The 20,258-nt window shown below is 29.6% G+C and overlaps 1 protein-coding gene across 3 annotated transcripts in view; it reads right to left on the bottom strand.

The window, feature by feature from the left end:
- Window positions 1-10,721: 10,721 nt before the first annotated feature.
- Window positions 10,722-20,258, bottom strand: part of LOC118205495 (DENN domain-containing protein 1A-like) — a 117,575-nt gene continuing 108,038 nt past the window's right edge. For all 3 annotated transcript variants that reach the window (XM_085811799.1, XM_085811801.1, XM_085811800.1), the window contains one exon: window positions 10,722-19,852. In XM_085811799.1, coding sequence (XP_085667925.1) covers window positions 19,100-19,852 — 753 coding nt within the window. In that variant the 3' untranslated portion in view covers window positions 10,722-19,099. The remainder of the gene's footprint in view (window positions 19,853-20,258) is intronic.

Raw genomic sequence — 20,258 nt, 5'->3', positions numbered from 1 at the left:
TATTCTTCGCACTTAAACCATAAAATTCAGTTCAAGAGCAGTATCGCAAAATAATTTTAAATTGAGCACATTTTTAGAATTTCCGATTCACAGTCTCACGCGCTGGAGATAAAAATGTTTTTTCTGTACAACATTGCCATGGCTCGCTTTGAAATTCTTGAGTTTGTTAATCAAAAATTCGTTACAAAATATAAAATCGATAATAAAACGAATTCCAAATTTCAAATTTGGGCTTCCAGTTGCCCATATTCGCAGTAGGATTACGTCATTCGAAACTCGATGGCTGTAGGTACCGTTGTTTTATCACAATATTCGGTGGCAACAGTTTGAAAAGTGAAACGGACATTCAGAGTGATTCGACGCAAAATGAAAACATTAGTCCCTCAGAGACTAATAATTTTGAAATAAACCTCTTAATTTTAATAACTGTGGTATTCTTGTTTTCAAACTTAAGTGCAAATTTAAGCAAATGTTTCCTGTGCAGATGCGTTACTTTTAATTAAGGTCAAATGAAAAAAAAAAAAAATTATGCGAAAATTAATTAGGTAAAAAATTTAGTCCTATTCTTATCGCAAACCGTAACTTGAAATTGCATCTACAACTGTTTCTTATACCAAAGCTCAGGATGAATTAGTTTTCTGTTGTGCGTCAATAAATGTTTCACTAAAGCGCAGCTTAAGGCTATAACTACATGCAGTGCGAGGAGAGTAATTACTAAAGACCTGACAATGACCGACGCTGGACCTTTGGCTAAACGGTGGCATGGCAAATGCGGTCAAGAGCAGGAGACTGACGTTAATTACGGAAGGGGAAAGTAAACGGCTGTGTCAGGGATCATAAGGGGAGATATATATTTTTTTTTTAAAGTGTTTTTTGGCTAGTTTATACATTCAAAGGAAAATACAAGTTACTCACTGAACTTCGCACATTAGTCTGAATAACCTTTAAACCCGATGAACAGTACATTTGTGTGACAAGGCGAGCTTTCTGACTGTACAATCTGTTTTACATTTAGCGAGCTTGTGCCGAATAAGTTTATTCGCCATTTTATGTAATTTCTGCAATATTTTGTAATTCTTTTATTTTTTTCATTTAAATTTTATTTTTTTAAAGATAATTTCTTTTTATTCACAAATATTTATATTTTATTTTTCTAATAAGTGAAACATTTAATTAAATTCTGATATTTTGTTTTCATAAGATAAAGTACGAAGCCTTTGTTAAAATTTTCATAGCTCACTGTAGTTCAGTGACCGTATTTTAATGTGCCATTTTACTCGCGAGTCCATTCATCCGATTTGAAACTTGGGAATGAATTAATCGATCTTTCCATTCAATTGGTCCTATCGACTTGAATACAGTGAGCCTGAGTAAACGGGAAGTATCTTTCGTAAATATAAAAACCATTATAAGCGCATTTCTAAATAATAATTTTAAAATATAATTTTCACAGCTGTTTGACGCTGCTTTCATTTCTTAATTATAAATATAAATATATGTACTGAAAATTACGAAGAGAATAACACATACGTATCTGTTATTACGAGAATAAGTATTGCTAATGTATGCGATAGGGCTTGAAAACTAATTTTGATTCACCTTTCTTTTCTTTATGAATGACGAATATCTGTTTGCCATACACGTGATCAAATAGGGAATAAGTGTTTAATCCGTAAGATTATAAGTATTGATTAACATTTCATATAACTACTTTTAATTGAGGCTTTCTAAGAGCAACCCCCTTAATTTTGACTCGCAGCTTTTAATTTTAGACTAGGATATGAGCATAGAATCTACCTTTAAACAATGGGATTTTTTTTTTAAACACTGTGGCATAACAGTGCCTAGTAATAATAGTTTTAGCGTCACTAAGAATCATTTTCTGGATTCTCATATTGATTTTTTTCCAAAAGATATTAAAAGCTGCAATTGACGAGTATGAGCAATGCATAATACATACATATATAACGTAAGCATACCATAAAGAAAAATGAACCCCAACAAAAGCTGATCGATGCTATTAAACTCTGAAGAGGGGTTTATCAGAGGGAAAATGGCAATTAAAATCAATTAAAATTCCATTTAATTGATTTTAATTATTTATTTACTGTATCGATTTATTATTAATTCTAATGGATTGGAATATTTGAATATGAATTAGCTGAATATTTAAGAAAAATATTATGACTGCGAGAATAGGAAAAAAAAAAAAAACATTTTTTGAATATTTACTTTCTTATAGAATGCAGATAAATTCATTTTTACTCAATGAAAATCAAAATTTAGTAGCTAATTAATCTGTCCTGTATCGAGCACTTTAGTTCAGTGATCCGTATTAATGTGCGCTTTTTTTAAAAAAAATTTAAATGTTTCAAGAATAATTAGAAAAGGGCATAACTCTCTTCTTACCCTTAAATTCTTCAATAAAAAAAATTGCATTTTCAGCTATAACCAAGTGAAATAATTTTCTAAATATAATTCAAAGCATGAAAAATAAGGTACATAAACAGCTTGGAAATGGAACTAGCATTGAGATTCTCTTTCAGAAATATGGTGAAGCTTAGCAGAAAGTCTACGAAGTGAAGTAATTCCGTAGAATATTTTCTCTTTATGATTAAATTGCACTCAATTATACTTTATAAACGACATGTAAATACTATTTAATGTATATATGTGGATGTGTGTGTGTGTAGCTCACTAGCGGCTGAGCTGTAAAACCTGGCAGGTCGATCCGGGGTTCGAATCCGGATCGACGGGGATGGCTGTATTGGCGTTTTCGAGGTTTTCCCCACGTGTAACGTGCATAAGAGTCAGTTTTGCTTAGAAAGTTCTCCACGAGGCACCCTTACCCTTAGGCAAATAACCGTCGAATGCTTTGCTATAATCAAAGAAACCAGACCAAACAATAGATATAAGTAGCTTAAAAACTGCTATATTTTACGTATACTTATCAAGTAATATTTCAATATATATAATGATTAAAAGAAAGGAAAAGTAGGATCCTAACTGATTGTATATAATGTAATCCCTATGAAGGCCCTAACAATTCTTTCTCACTTAAAATCGTAACCCAAAAAGAGGACAAATTAAACTTCAGATACGTTTACAATACTGAATCTAATACAAAAAATACAAAATATAAAAATAAATTATATATGTACGAAACCTAACTAACCATTTATATTGATATTACGTAAATATACGTATGGTAATGAACATTGTATAATAAAGATATTTTATACCTTGTTCTATATATGGTTCCATTTATATATACCTATACATAGATATATATAATTTAAGGATTTCATTTAAGGATTATAGTAGTAGTTAATACTACTACATATAAAACACAAAAGTGCATCAATAATGTATCTTTCAGTATTATTTAACTTCCTTCTTAAGAATTTTCGGCAGTCTAGTTTGCGTTATTTTATTCATAAGTCTCAAATAAAAACAATTATTGGTTATATGTCATTAGAAAATTAACCAAAAAGCAGCGACCACAATGTAATTGAGAAACAGTCCTTAGCCGTGAAAAGGTTGAAAGCCATTCGGTTATGACTATTATCTCACATACTCAGCTACTTCGCATACATGGAACATAGCATTCGAAATGAAAAACTCAATGTTTACTACAAATTCATTCGTGTAACAAATATCTGTCTTTCTACACCTATGGCTTTAAAAAAAGATGTTATTTATCTTACAGTTTATCATTAAGTAATACATTTTCATTGTACAAAACTGCATTCATTCGAAGAATTCAATTTGTATTTTCCTCTGTATAAAACTGAATGTGGAGAAGTTAGATGTTTAAACGACCCCCAAGACCCCGAGCAAGATTACTCCCTACTTTTCAGCCCCCCCTGTGAAAAAAGGGGTTCTAAATTTACGACCTGACCGCATATAAGGGTATTTCGGCTAAACAACCCGCTTTCTCCCCCCTGGCGTCCATCGCGAAAGCTTCCCTCTCTAAACAACCCTCTATTTTTAACCTTAGAGAAGAAACTATGGAGGTAGGCTCCACGGAAGAAACAAGCAGCCAACACATCTTCTTGCTTCTACTCGCACATGTTTCCGGTCTTCCGAAGTTACGGTTGTTGAGATAAAACTTTTATCACCCAGATTGGCGATCTTTCTAAACATGCCTTATATTTCCCATTGCAAATGAAGGGTGACATTTTTTCCGTTCCTTATTTTCCGGGGATATTCTTTCCATTTCCCTTTTTTCCGGGTGACATTTTTTCCTACAATCAATTTTACTAATATCATATTTGTCTCATCAGTTTCAACAATACTTCTTTCTTCATTAGTATAACTGCTGTTATCACTTCCTGTTGTTTGATTGATATAATAAGAAATATAATGAATATGTTTGCACATATTCCATTTAATGGCATTGTCTGCACATGTGCAAGATAATCGGTGTATACAAATATTGCAATAACTGCATATCAACTGGCATTTACATTCAGTAATGTTTTCATTAATTTCATAAATCTCAAAACCTCTTGAAGATTGCACACTCCAGCTATTTTCATTTTGCACAACTGGTGATTTAAAAGAAAGACTTTCTTTGTGACGTTTTCTTATGTCCTTTAATTTACTTTTTAGCTTTCCTTTATTTAGAATTAGCAGTCTGTCAAAGAGTTTATCCCGTACGAAAAGCATGATGGCATGAATAGCTTTATCAAGCCTTTTCACAGTCTTTCCTTGTAAATAAATATATTTAATAGTATGATGCATGCGTTCAATATGCATATTTATGTTTAGGCCACTGTGCATCCTATGGCAATATGCCCAAGCAGTTACATTTTTTTGTATATTACGTTTTAAAATATGATAAGATTCTGAAATTTCTGGATCATTTTCCAAATATATAATGACATTTTCTAACATTTTATAAAATGCCTGCTCATCTCGCTCCTCGAGCAAAGTTCGAAGGATTTTATATACCTCTCCTTGCTTGAGGTGGGATTTTATTTTTTAAAAATTTTTCCTCCATGCATGATCAACATGCCAAGAGCAAAATAGACGCATTTTGGGTGCACCCATAGTTGCTACCCAAGCATTATAAAATGCTTCTGCCATATCTGACATAAAAATGCGTGGCGTTATTTTTCCAGTTTTTCTTTTTATTGTTGAGAAAAATAATGAAATAACATACTGGTCAGTTCGATTTGAGATCAGAAACGCACAAGGAAAACCCTGCCTCATGTCGTCAATTACAACCAATGATGTAAGTTCAAATGAGTAGCTATTTAATCCGTGAGTGCTATTTATGCAAATACAGTCTGATTCAAACTTTTTAAGCATGTCACACTGTGCCTCATTCATGATGATTAAAACAAAATCATCTTTTCTTAATAAACTCTTGATCTTTTAAAATAGTGGCTTGAGGTTTATACAGCAAAACACAAGAATTTTCATTTGCCTGCATTTCATTAATCCATGCCTCCATGTTAATCCCATCATTTTGATGTCGAACTGCAGTAGCATTTAAATTAAAACTCTTTTCAATATTATGTAAATCCTTTTTTGTTAAAAGATGAATTCTTTGAAGATTTGACTCTGATACTGAATCTCTCATCTAATATAGAATCAAATGGAACTTTTGCAGCTATTTTTGTTGTTATTTTATCTCGATCATTCTTTGAAAGGTTTAAATGTCCAATGTCATTAGAATGACCAATATGCGTTTGTAAAAAATTAACCTCATGCAAACCATTTTCTGTTCCTGTAACAGTTATAGAAGAGGGACAGTATGCATTTATTTTATTACTTCCTTGAATTTTCAGGTTTCTCAACCCTTTACTTTTGCTGTTAAAGTTTCCTGAACGATGACAATGGAAATAACGTTTCTGGATACCTAATTTATTTTTTTGTGTGCCTCTTTCTAAAACATATGTTGAATTCGTATTTATTTCAATATCATGCTTCCATTGGTAGAAATCCTCCTGGGTTTTAAATATTAAATTTGGAGAACTGATGTTTACAGCATGCATAGATTGGCAGTGCAATGAAAAGTCCTTTTTTTCCACTTCATCATTACATAATGGACATTTTACAGTTATTTTGCGAAGCAGTTCAGTTTCGGCATGTTGATGACGTTTTTTTCGGTTTTTGATCTCAAATTTATCGGGAAAACGAAACACGTTTCCAAAGCATATTAATCAACTTTTATGAAGCTTTAATTTATTTCCCCCCTGATGAGTTCTGAATTGGAGTTTTAATAATGGGAGATTAATTTTTATTATCTTGTTTTTATCCCTTTTTGCATGTTTAGTTTTCGAGTTTGTACTACTATGATCATTTATATTTTGAATTGTTTAGATTCCCTTTACAAGGATGCAATAATTAATATTGTTGACGAATTGCCTCCAATTTACTTTTAACTTTAAATGTGTTAAGTTTATTCGTTTGCAACGATATACGCGAAAATCACGCCAACACACCGCTTTGTGACTTCGGTGGTGATGAACAAAAATCATCGCCAAATTGTTACAACCCCTCATATTGTTGCAGATCATATTGCGCATGCACGCCACATTGTGACCCTGCTGTATTTAGACGCTTGCGTTAGAATGTGGGCGTGGGTTCAAATCCCACTTCTGAAACGGAATTTTTTTTTTCACTTCAGTTCATTTTAGTACGAATTTGGTTTAATATACATAACATTTAATTCTTTGAAGCGAGAAAAGCTTTGAAATTTTGAGTATTCACGTATTACATTTTGATAACTACATGATCCGAATATTTAATCAAGTACTGTGTAAAACAGTATTTTTATTCTAAATAGCAAAGCTGTATGTAGAAGCTTGAAGCAGCTTTACTAAATGGTTGCCTGAAGAAAGTACGTGACAGAAAACATGACTATAGCATGGTGGCGCCATCTAGTGGTGATAATGTTCAAGTGATGATTCTAAAATATTTAGAAAATTAGCATAATGGTTTTAATCTTAATGACTTTTCAATGACAGTCTAGTCATTAGAGGATATAATTACCAGGATTATTTTTATGTTAGTATTCGAAGATAATTAGTAAGCAATACACAATATTCATTAATTAAATATAGAATTAAAATATTAATTACTTATATAAAAAGTATTTACTAGAAAATGTACAAAAAATTAGAGGCAGCATATGTATTTAAGTTATATCTTAGAAATTAATAAAGTTATTACATATTCAACTTTTAAATAAAATTTATAATATGTTGTTCACTAAAACAAGCTATGTTATTGAGTTAATTTGATTTCCTGTCTCTTTCACAATTAATTGCATTAAATGAATGATATAATGAAAAAAATTAGCGAAAATATTATTTCAATAACAATTTTATAATGGAAATAAAATTCTGCAATGGAATACTTCTTGGACAAAATTCGAAAATGAATTTTTTTTTTTCATTTGCCTAAGTGCACAATCCATTTATGTATCGACTTAAAAAATTCTTTTTATTTACCATGTATATTTTATTCTTACTGCATTAAAATTAAAAGATACTGTTATTTGCATAAACTATATTTTATAAAAAAAATAATCCTTGTAGAGAAAGAAAACTGACATAACATCACCAGGGCTTGTTTAAATATTTTTCTTCTTCATTGGCTCAACAGGCCCTAGCTTTCTCCACGCATCTCTGCTTTTGGCAATTATTTTCCAGTTTCTGACCTTTAGAGTGTTTACATCATATTCAACAGAATCGATCTTACTTACTAGACCCCAAGGTCTGGTTCCCATGGGCTTTGTCAGAGAGAATTTCTTACAACACTGATCTTAATGCATTCTAGCTAGATGACCAGTACATTTAATTCATGCATTCTGGCCAGTAATCTCTGCAATATGAAGAATTTTACTAAATCAGGTTGTCTATACCTCTAAATTAGATCTCCACGATCCATTCACACAGACCCCAACAAGTATGCAATGCAAAATCCTTCTCTCAAATATCCCATACTTCCTCACTACATGTCAGTACCCAAGCTTCCGATGCAGAAGTCAGGACAGATCTTATAAAACTCTTGTAAAGAAGTACTAAATACCATGAACTTCTGATTTTCCTAACTTAATTAAGCTGGATTTTAAATAGCTCTTCAGACCATAAAAACAACTATTTGCAGCAGAGATTCTTTTTAAGTATTTTAGAAGTTATCTCATTTACATAATTTATCTCCAATCCCAGATAAATGAAGCTGCAGACTTTTTATTCTACAGCTACTAATTTCCAAATGAGAAAGTGAAAAGTCAGTTTTAAACAAGACATATATTTATTTTTTTAACAGGTTACGCTATTTTTAGGAAAATATTATTTGTCACAGTTTAACAGCGAGTTGTGAAATGGTGGATGCAGGCACAGTATTTAATTGCATTTCCATTAAAATATACAGACTTCAATGAATGAAAATTATGAATGAATCACGATAAGATAATTTACATGGCATATACATTAATTTAGGGGTAGCTTCCAAAAATGACATAATGTTATTTTTTTCATATTACTTAATAAAAATTTAAAACATGCATAGATTAGCAGCATGCTTAACTTTACTCACAAAATATTCAAATAACCCCCAAAAAAGGTTATCTACAAAAATGTCTAAAGAAATATTATTCTCCAAAAGAATTGCACCAGCAGAATCTAAAGATAAGTCTTTAAAGAAAAAGCAGATTCTATAAAACTTCATCGAGAAACAGACACTTTTACCGACCAGATGCCCGGGAAAGATCAACAATTTAATAATTCCTGTATTCTGCAAATATTCATGGATTTTATAAACATGGTTAATATGAATTTTGTTAGAGCTGTTCAATATCATCATGAAAAGGTTTTTGTAAAATCAGAAATATATCTAGTAATTAAATAATTATGCTTTCTAGATATTTATTTTAGGGAATTGATTAAGTCACCAAAAAGGTTGCCTTATAAGAAAAAATTCTAGATGTTTTATTACAGCTCCTTTTCACACTTGGAAAACAGACAATGCAACTAAATTATTTGAAGCTTATCTTTAGGAAATACTGTAGAATGTAAAACCATAGAGGAAACCTTAATATATGGAAAAAAAAAAAAAAAAAAATATTCTAATGGCTTGCTAATAAATTAGACAATAAAAAATACTGTATAACACTGCAAATGGGAAAAATTATAGCAACACAGTGTATATTTTGATATTAAATAAAGCTCTTATGACAACTACCTCAAATAGTTAACAGAATTTCTGAGAATATAAACATACTAGATACTTGCATTGAGCATCAGCAAAAATCACTTTTTTAAGGTGGCTTAAATCATTCGGTATCTTCGAGTAGTTTCACTGATGTGTATTAGAATCTGAAGAAACTCAACTAAAAGAAAAATTAATATGATGAAATAATAAAATTATGCTTCGAATGAACTTTCTCTTTTATTACCAAAATTGTCATATTTTGCACTGGTTTTGGCCACTTTTGGCATTGCTGATTAAACAGATAACTGATTAAAATTTCTAAATTGTTTGTAACTTGAAAATTCAATTATTCTCAGTTCAAGAATATGATAATTCAAAATGTGATTTATATACTAATTTCCTAAACTTAAGTATTTATTAGAGTAAAAACTCAACAGTTGTCTGTCTGAGGAGGACTTTTTAAGAAAAACTAAAGTATATTAAATGTGCACAGATAAAAAACATAAAAAAGACCAATCTACCAGTCTGTTCTTAGCCACTCAGCAGCTCACAAGTTCCCAGTTGTAAACAAGTCCAAGTACTTTTTAAAATTAATTCAAAGAGACAATGAAATATATGATGGCTTTAATTGTATTTTGAACAGGTCAAAATTTCAACCTATTCCTGAGTTGCAACATACATTGAATGAAGCAAGGAAGAAATACATCAGTGATCAATCATATTCAAAAGTTAAGAATACCTATTTTGGTATAATGAATAAGGGATAAAGAAACTGAAGTCATTTGACAGCATTTTATTCTTTTTAGTAAAATCCATCCTGGCTATTAACTGCAAAATATGATTTAATAAGCCATTCTTATAAAATTTCACGCATAATTAAAATAGTCTTAATAAGGCCTTGGTACAGTTATTCAGTATAGTCTCAGTTCTCTGCAAAGATCTACTTTTTAACAACTTATCCATTTTAATAGAAACAACACTTTACATTCAACAACTTTAGAAGAACAGAAGATAATTTAAAATCATATTCTATATTCAAATAGATTTGAATGACACAGCTGTAAAGCAAGAGAATTTCATAAATGGTTTATGATGCGCTAAATATTGAAAAGATGTTATTTTATAAAAATATTGGTGTATACGCATATGTATGTGTATACACACCATTTATTATGGTGACAGAGAGGAAAAAGGAATGCGATATATGGTGTGTAAAGAATCGGGTAATACGACAAGTATGGCCAGGGCTAGTTATTACTAATTACTTTGTTTTTGTACACATTTCAATTCATGTGACATATCTTCTCAGTTGCTTTTCTTATTATATGAAAAATTAAAACTTTTTAAATACTCTTCTTTTTTATCTACTTTCTGGCATTACTGATTACTTTTTCTGTGTACTTCCCACAGGTTGGGAACCACAACTTTAGAAGATGCTCCTCAACCCGTATTTTGCAAATGATGATGTCCATAATTAATATTTAAGTTAATATTAAGTGCATAATTTAATACATTTTATACTGTTTGTGTTGGATATACAAGAGACAAACTGTGAATAAAAAAAATTTAATCCAGAAATATGCAAATGTGATAGTAACTTACAAATGTGAAAAAAACAGCAGCAAAAATAATTACAATACAGAATGAGGAATGCTTTGCAACCCCTCTTAGCTACCAATCAATCAAGGCACATTTCTTAATATTTACAACAAAACAATGTAGAACTAATTTGAATGCCACTAATACAGACAAGATTGCATACACCATGCAATAAATATAAAAGCATGCAAATAAATACAAATTCTTTAAAAGACTGAAAATATTATAAATTACAAAAAATTTAATGCTTTTTCAATATTTATATTTCACAGAACCTTAAGCAACCCAATTACTAAAACAAATTGTATGGAATTAGAATATATAGAAACTGATGTACAATTTTTCAAGGAACTTAATAGGCTAAAGCCCAAGGTGTTCCACTTAGACATAAAATAAAAATTATCAGTTCTATTATAAAATTTGAACTAAGTGAAAAATCCCATTTGAATATTTGAAAAATCTACATTTTATAAAACAATGATTTACTGAAATAGCAATAAAAACAATATTAAATCATTAGTTTGAAAACCAATTAGTTAACCTTTCTTTATAATTTCAGTTTAAGAGATAAATAGATTGCAGAATTATATATGCACAAATAAATAAAGTGAAATAAATCACTGCTAGGAAAATATTTTATGTTCATTGATGGATTATATCAATTACAAATCACATTTAATGAACTATTTGATATTTTCCTCAAAGGGATTTGTTAAACACTTGTACTTAATACACACTGCTACAGAGCTTGTATTACCATCACCAATATGAAACATACATATTTCTCAACATGGGTTGAGATAGAATAACAATTGGTTACTTGATGTTCCACCAGTGAAATTCATGTTGAAATGTTTCAGATATGAAGAAAAGTTCTTACTTCTAGAAGTGTGTGTATCTTTAGTAATTTGTCTGAAATTTAAAAATGCATAATAATTTATTAAATTCTGAGTGGAACACCCTATATTTCATTGAAAAATGGAATAAATAAGAATCATTCAGAATTTAAACCAGAACAAGTAATTACAATTACCAGTCATCAAGCCAGTGCATTTTAATTACACCAACATTAATCAATTAATTACTCTATCCAATTTTAATAAAACTTTAATCAATAGGATAATTTTTATTACATTATTAATATATGATTATTTTAAAACATAAATGATTATGGAATCATTAGAAAATAACCCATTTTCTAAATTTTCAACAATCCAGGATCTATTATTATAATAATAATACCATTTAAACTTATCAACAATTTTTTTTCCAGAATACAGGACAATTTTATGCTAACATTTGATTCTTTACTAGAAAATAATCTAAAAATGAAACTCAATAATACTTTAGGCACTAGGTTTCTGTATTTAATTTTAAAAATACCTATTGCAAGTTTTAGAGAGTTTAATTTATCATTGGTTATTTTCTATTCATGGAAAATAATAAAGGCTGTCTCAGTATTAAAAATATATTTTACAAATGTAAGATTAAATATTTAATTATCAGCCAGCTGTATGGTTTCCAACTTATGGTATTTTAAAAATTAAATGCAAAAAGCTACCCACATTAAGATGCCTAATTTTGCATACATTATGAATTACAATCAAGAATAAAATAAATTTAAACAACTGAATTTAAAAAATAAGCACAGCTAAATGGATTGATAATGATTCAAATATTTTTTACTAACATCAGCAACTTTAAACAGGCTAAATTATTAAATAAAAGATAAAAATGAAAACAGCAGAAAGTGAAAATGAGAATTCATTTAATATTTCAACACATCTTTAAACCTTCTTAAGTTGCGGCACTTCTTTCTTCCCAAATATGTGCAATACTTGTCAGTTGCAGCGAGAACAGATGGCACTTGTTTCTTTCCTACATGCTTTTTTAAATGTCACTATCTCCGAGTGAGAAAAATAGACCTTCTCGGAAGGGAAAATTTGCATACAATTTTATAGAAAGCATCTATTTTACACAGATTTTTAAATAAAAACATTATATGATACTATAAAAGTAAATAATAATTTGTTATTTGTCATTTAATTTTCACATTATTAATCTGTCAGTATAATAATGTTTTCACACTGAATTTTCAAAACCAAAGAAGGCTGATCAATAAGGTATAACTTTTTTTTTCTCTAGCCATTTATAGGCACTGGCCACTACTAAGGGCAGAACCAAGTCTTTATTATGGATGCATCTAACAGGTCAGCCACCATTGGCCACTATGAAGGGATGGATGGATTACATCCATGCCTTCTCCAAGATTCAAATATGGGCCCTTTGGTCAGAATTATTAATCACTTTGGTGTATGGGTGATATAAGGCATAAATATAACAATAATAAAAAACTTAATGTATATACATTTTTTTATTTACCTAAAAACACTTTTGTGCGTGGCAGACTTTTAAACACGGAATGGCTTATAAAGCAGCATCTCACACTTCTAAAATGTTCTTCTCCACTTGAATCATTTTCTGAACTTTAAAAACAAATCTGTATCTGAATCAGAATCATTCTCATTATCTGATAAAAGATTTTCATCTTAAAAATTAAATTCTCGCTCAAAAAATATGCTTCAGTTCTCTATTTGACACAATTTAGCTAAAACGTGCATTCAAAATACAGAAATAGAAATTCCTAAAAAAAACAACCACGTTCATGTTTATTATGCATGGAATTATCTACACCATTTTATAATGCAATCTATATAAAGTAAAATCAACTACTTTGCGAGTTCAACACGTTCATAACAATAAAAATCGTGTCATTATTTTAAAGGATCAGCCCACTTCATCAGTGTGCATTAAAGCAAAAAATTACTTCGCAAATGGGACTCACTTGCCACCAATTAGGCAGAAACTTGTAATGTGAGCTGAGCTCACTATTGACCATCAAAAGGTTAAAACAATTAATTTATCCTAATGGTATTGATTTCAATAATTGTCAGTTCAATGGGAATGCATTTTACTGTAAAAATAACTGCAGCTAATACTTACTAGACTGGATGAAAATTTACAAGTAAATTTCTTAAATGCAAGACATCATTTCTATAGTATGATTAGCGAGTTTACTTCACCAAACTTCGCAAAAATCCCATGACAGTATTCGAAATAACATATCTGTTCTACAAGGGGTAGGGTGCTAGACCCATCACCCTGGTGCTACACTGTTTCCCCAGTGCGTCAAATGCAAAATATTAAAATCCTTTCTATGCATTTTGCTAAGTTACTCAAATTTTTAACTATACCATACTAGCCTGAATGCATGATTCATGTGTATTATTATAGTGCCTGTATACGTGACACATGTGTATGAGATCTTAAAATGCTTTTCTGAAATCATGCACATCTCATACCACAGCTTGGCAACAAAACAACAGGGTCACACAGCCATTAAAAACAATATAGTAATTTATGCAAGTAATTTTTGTGAAAGATATTTCCTTAGCATTCACAATCAATTTCAATTAAACATTTATGAATCAAAGGCTGAGGTACTTACATATTACCTGAATCACCCTTCCATATTTTGGCAATTTTTTATACAGGGAAAAATAACTTATAATTGCAAAAAGTTATTTATTATATACATACACTACATGTAATTTTAATTAGTTATTTTTCCTTAAAATCAATCAGTAAACCTATTTACAAATGAGTTTTTGCATCTTTCATTCTGAAGTAATTTTGAGTTAATTCTAAAGCAAATTCAAAGCAATTGTTCCCTAAGCAGCAAAATACTGTCCTCTTGAACAGATTTTATCACAGTTTCTTCCACTACAAACAAATCCCGCAAGGGCATATATAAAAACGGAGTTTGAGGGAAAAAAAAAAAAAAAAAAAAAAAACAATTTGTCTATAAAAACATTTGGAACTTGGAATGAAACAAAGAGAGTGTGTACAAAAATGGTGACATCGCTTGTCCAAATTGAAGAATTGTTATCTGCTTGGTTGTCACGGTTAAAATAATTCTGAAAGTTTTGAAGTTTGCTAATATGGTCGCATTAATAAAGTTTCAAGACTGATAACCTTCTTTCAAATAATAATAATAACAAAAGAAAAAAATAAATAAAAATCTGAAAAGTTTGAGATTTTAAATTACATCCAAAGGGGCCTTTTTTTAAACATTTTATCTGTTACCTTTATTTATTAAATATCACGTTCTTCACACTTAAACCATAAAATTCAGTTCAAGAGCAAAGTCACAAAATAATTTAAAAATGAGAATGTCTTTAAAATTTCCAATACACAGTTCCGCGTGCTGAAGATAAAACGGTCCCCTCCCCTCCGTACAGTGTTGCCATTGCTCGCTTTTAAATTGTTGAGTTTGTTACTCAAAAATTCGTTGAAGATTTAAAAAATATGAAATCGATAATAAAACAAATTCATAATTTGGTTTTAGACATGCCCCTATTCATAGAAGGATTATGTCATTCAAAATTTGATGGCTCTTTGTACTGTTGCTTTATCACAATGCGAGAAATATACATAATACCAAATGAAGATTTTTTATTATTTAATTTCTTCAAATATAATGCAGGACTCTTAACATTTGGTGGCAACAGTTTGAAAAGTGAAATGGACATTTATAGTAAACCAACACAAAATGAAAACAATAGTCCTTCAGGGACAAAGCCCCTTTGGACTAAAAAAATGCAAATTAAGAAGGAAGAATTAGCATATGAATTTATTAAAAAAATCTACTATTACTGTAGAATACTTAGAGGTAAAATTAACTAATAACAGCATTAAAAATTAGAATTTCCTGATTGAAAAACTTAAAAAAAAAAGGGGGGGGGACAAATGATACTTATGTATTTTGATCACAATTCAAACCAGAAATTATTATGAAGGGAAAAAAAAAAAAAAAAAAAACGTGGAAATCATAAATGTTTAAACAATGCAGTTACAATTTACAATTCTTTAACATGGTTAAAATTGTATATATATACACAAACACACACATATATATATATATATATCAAACTTATAAAATAATAAACTTATGAAATAATCAAACTTATTATGCAAAGTTTAAAGAACTTTTTTTTTGCAAATGGTTGACTTTAAACCATCAGTAAAAGTTTACAAACATTACAGAATCATAAGACCTAATTAATATTTTTAAAGTAACACAAATAAAAACAGAAGAAAATAAATTTTGCAGTTAGTACCAAATGATATAGTCATCTAGAACTATATTAGGATTAAAAAAAGGTAAAAAAATTTTTACTAGATAGAGTTATATAGGTCGCAAACCTTTCAAGAAGAATACAACTAATTAGGTAAGTTAGCTTGGTATTAAATTCAATGTTAACTGTCCAGGCAGAATTGGTCAGACAGTTCTGTTAATACCAACTTAACTATTTTATTATCTGAAAAGTTAATTAGGAAAAAGTTTCCAAATAAGAGAGTGATTAAAAAGTCAGTTAAATCAAAATTTAAAAAATTGTCAATTTGTTGGTAGATGAAAAAACGAGGGAAATTATGAGCTGATATACGTGGGCTCTCATATATAGCAGACTTTCTCCTATTGACTAATCACTTTCATGCAAGTAAATTTACTGAGAATACTGAACGAGTAAATTAATGTAGGACTATGCATAATGAAAACAGGATTTGCATTTGCCCCAACAATTTTGGATATGTTTAGTTTGGTTTATTTGATTATGATAAAGCAAATCAGGCCTATTTTCCTAAGGGAAGGGATATCTTTGTGCAAGTCTTTCTGAGGGAAACTGGCTTGTATCCACATTACTCATGGGTAAAACCACGAAAACACATATGCAGTCAACCTACTCGTCTGAAATCGATCCCAGAGTGAGCAACTATCACCACTCAGCCACTGGTGAGCACAATTCAGGACATTTTAAGTCCATTAATCTGCAATTCAAAACACAATTCCCTCCTTCTATTTAACTTCTACATATGCAGTTTGCAAACTTGTATTTTTAGATTTATCATTCAGAATGACAACAGAAAGAACTTTATACGGAAAGTACCGTAGTTGCAGTATGAGTGAGTTTGGGCATGCAAGAAAATATAGTTAATCCTGTATACATACATAGATTTCCCTCTTTCATATCAACAACCAATAAAGCAATGATCATTTAAATTTTGAGTTTCTGATTATTTTGTATTATGCTAATTTCAATAAATAGTGCTTTGATATATGAGTAAAATTTAAAATGCAGAATTTTTTCATGTAGCAATATTTTGCCAAACAAAATACTAAAAAAGGGGCTTGAATAATAAAATAAAAGTGAACAATATTTCATTCTCTTTGCTCTCACTGTATGTTTAAAATAACCAACTTAAAATGCAAACGTATGCTATTAAAAGATTATGTAACTTTTCCTCTCTCAAATAATAGAAATAAAAGAGCAAGTATTATGATATAAAATATTTAATGGCAAAAATAATAAATTGTTCAAAACTTTATAACAAAGAATTTAGAGCACAACTGAACACAACTTTTAAAAATGTTATCTTTTCATGACATTTTAAATTTAACAATTCTACGGAACAGTCCACCTTATATAGTTTTGTAAACATTTTCAAAACCATTAAATAATTAACATTGCATACAGTAAGCTTAAATTTTTTTAGATGAGAAAAATTAATTCCTAGTCATGAATATAAATATAGAACAGTTAAAAATAGTCATACTGAGTAAATTCTTAAAAACCTGTTTTTTTCTTGGGAGGAAGGGGGAGGTAAAATAAACTTATTTTGTTAACTTTAAATAATGTCTGTGCAATTACTTTACCATGCAATTTATAAGCAATTGTCTTTTAATTAAAAATACAGTGCAATTAATTTATTATCGAATTTGCAAGCAATTTTATTTTAATTAAAAACAAAATTCTAACGTACACCACTGAAAAACTGTAAAAAGAAATAAAACAGATGCTGAGACAACTATAAGCTTACAGAACATTCAATGGTACTTTTTTCTATGCACCTATCATGTTTTTTGACACCTGTGAAAGAGAAGCCAAATGCATGCAGATACCCTCGATAGTGGCCTTTGATGACCTATTTGCGTGCGAGTTTAATTTAACACATTTAACTGTGTGTTTACAATTAAAAACCTGTCAAAATGTGTGGTAAGTTTATAATGGAAAAGCACCCATTTAATAAATATGTTGATAGTATACAACAAAATTAATATGAAAATAGCATAAATCAATTTTTAACAAGCAGAATCTAAAGGAAAGGAATATAGTTTAGTGCCATTCAAATTTTTAACAGTTACTTCAAAATTTAAATGACACTGCATGATAGTGAAATAAAACACTAAATAAATAAAGTATATATATTAATAAAAACTAGATGCAACACACATCAAATTTATGTAAATGCTTTGGTTAAAATGCAAATAACAAAGCTTCATTCTGTTTTTAGAAGTTTTACAATTTTAAAGATATTGCAAAAATATATACAAAAACATGACAGTATATCAAATCTTGCAAACATGACTTATATATAAGTATTCCTAATACCAAAGGGTTTTTAAGCATAATATTACCAATTATTAATTTTTGATATGTATTAATGGTCTTTTAACACATGCCATGAAGTCAACATATGATACCTATAGATTTTCAAAGCAAAATTAAATACTTTTATTCTTCCCACAAATTTGAATCTTTTTAAGTAAATTATAAAAAACTGTTTCTTGAAATAAAAAAAAAACAGTATGATACATATTGTTTATTCTTATCCAATAAATAACTGTATAAATAAATAATTGTGAATTTACTGTTTGATAATGAACTTTCTAAAGTTGTTAACTGCATTTGGTACTTCTGTATTATGGTACTATTGGCCAGAAATAGAAACTGGCACATTTCAGCCTTGACAAGAAACAGACGGTTAATGCTTCGCATATGCATACAGTTTTATTATCACTGCTGAACTATGGATGCCTTTGTTTAAAATAAATTTCAGACTTGTTTACGTATATTTATTTACATAAATTTCCTATCAAATTGTATTAAAGAAAATAAAAAATTATACAAAATTGCTTCTTTATGTATATATTCAATAAACTAAAAGAAATGACTTGCATGTATCAGTAATCATTAGTTTTCCATCAAGGCCAAAATGATGTACATTCAATGCTGCTAAAAAATACAGAAGTATCTTGCATTTTCTTTGCTTCTTGAAAAAAGGAAATTTCTATCTACTTCAAAATTTCTGCACCATACAAAAACTTCAACCTTAAAAATTTCTGCACATATATATAAAATAACTCTACTTAAAAACTCTTAAAAAGTTATAATTAAATAAGTATTCTTTTTTTTTTATTTATTTTATACTAATGGAAATTCTCCCATGATGACACAGATGAATTTGTGCTTAGTCCATTTACATTCTCTCTACCAAAGTTATTATTTTTATTGTCTGCCACAATAAAAGGATTTGTAGAAACTTTAGAAGCTGACTTTAGTAATAACATGGAAGGCGTACTGCTACAAACACTGGAACAAGACGGTGGAGTAGACAATGTTCGAGCAAGTACTTGAGATTTATAGGATGATGAAGAAGAAATACTAGGAGGTCTGATTTTATCAGAATTGGATGAAAGACACTGGGTTTCTTTTGATGTAGGTGACTGCCACAGATTTATCATATTTCTGACATTTGGACCAGAGGAACTCTTATACAAAGAGAAATCATTGTCCTGCAATGACACCATATTTGTACTCTGGTAAAAAGGGTTAGTATTTTTTAAATTTCGGAGGTTAGTAGATGGCTGATCAAGAGTGGACAGCAAAAAACTGTTTTTGTTTACAAACTGTGAAGCACATTTATCTGCACTTGAATTTGGTGATACTGAGAATAAACTGTCACTGCGTTTTTCACTGAAAGAAGATTCACCATCTAATTCAATAAGAAACTGAGGCGAAGGCTTATCAGAAATTACAGATGTTGTATTAAGTTTATTTTTAGAACAAGGTGGTCGAGGAAGCAGTGGAGGTGGAGCTGGATCGGACGGATTTTCAGGAACAGAGTGTTTTAGTTGAGAAGCAATACAATCATGACTACAGGGTGTGTTTTCAGATTCAAGCTGAAAGAAAAATGTTTCAACTTAAAACATGCTAATTCTAGAGTTACACAACAATAATTATATAAATAATACTGAACTTACTTTTCCTTTAGTTCAGTGTTATATCATTAGCATAACATATTATATATTCAATATCACAATCTACGAGTACATCATAATATCACACATTATGTATTACCAATAATGGTACCAGCTTACATTCATTCTTGAAATTGTATTTTTCAAAGATGATTAAAAAACAGATAATTGCCTTTTTGAACTGCTACTTGAAACTGTACTACAAATAATATAGCTTTAGTCAAATGACATAATTTGACTTATTACTCATATAACAGGAACAAACATTCATACAGAGCAAACAAAATAAATATATCTTACATTAACTGGGATTAGTTTAACAGTGCCT

The sequence above is a fragment of the Stegodyphus dumicola genome, chromosome 2 (genome assembly GCF_044657685.1).
Source record: "Stegodyphus dumicola isolate Sdum_Otavi_A_Nest chromosome 2, ASM4465768v1".
In the NCBI taxonomy this organism is placed as follows: Eukaryota; Metazoa; Arthropoda; class Arachnida; order Araneae; family Eresidae; genus Stegodyphus; species Stegodyphus dumicola.
The sequence above is the reverse complement of the archived record's forward strand: the minus strand, read 5'-3'. Positions and strand labels throughout refer to the sequence as shown.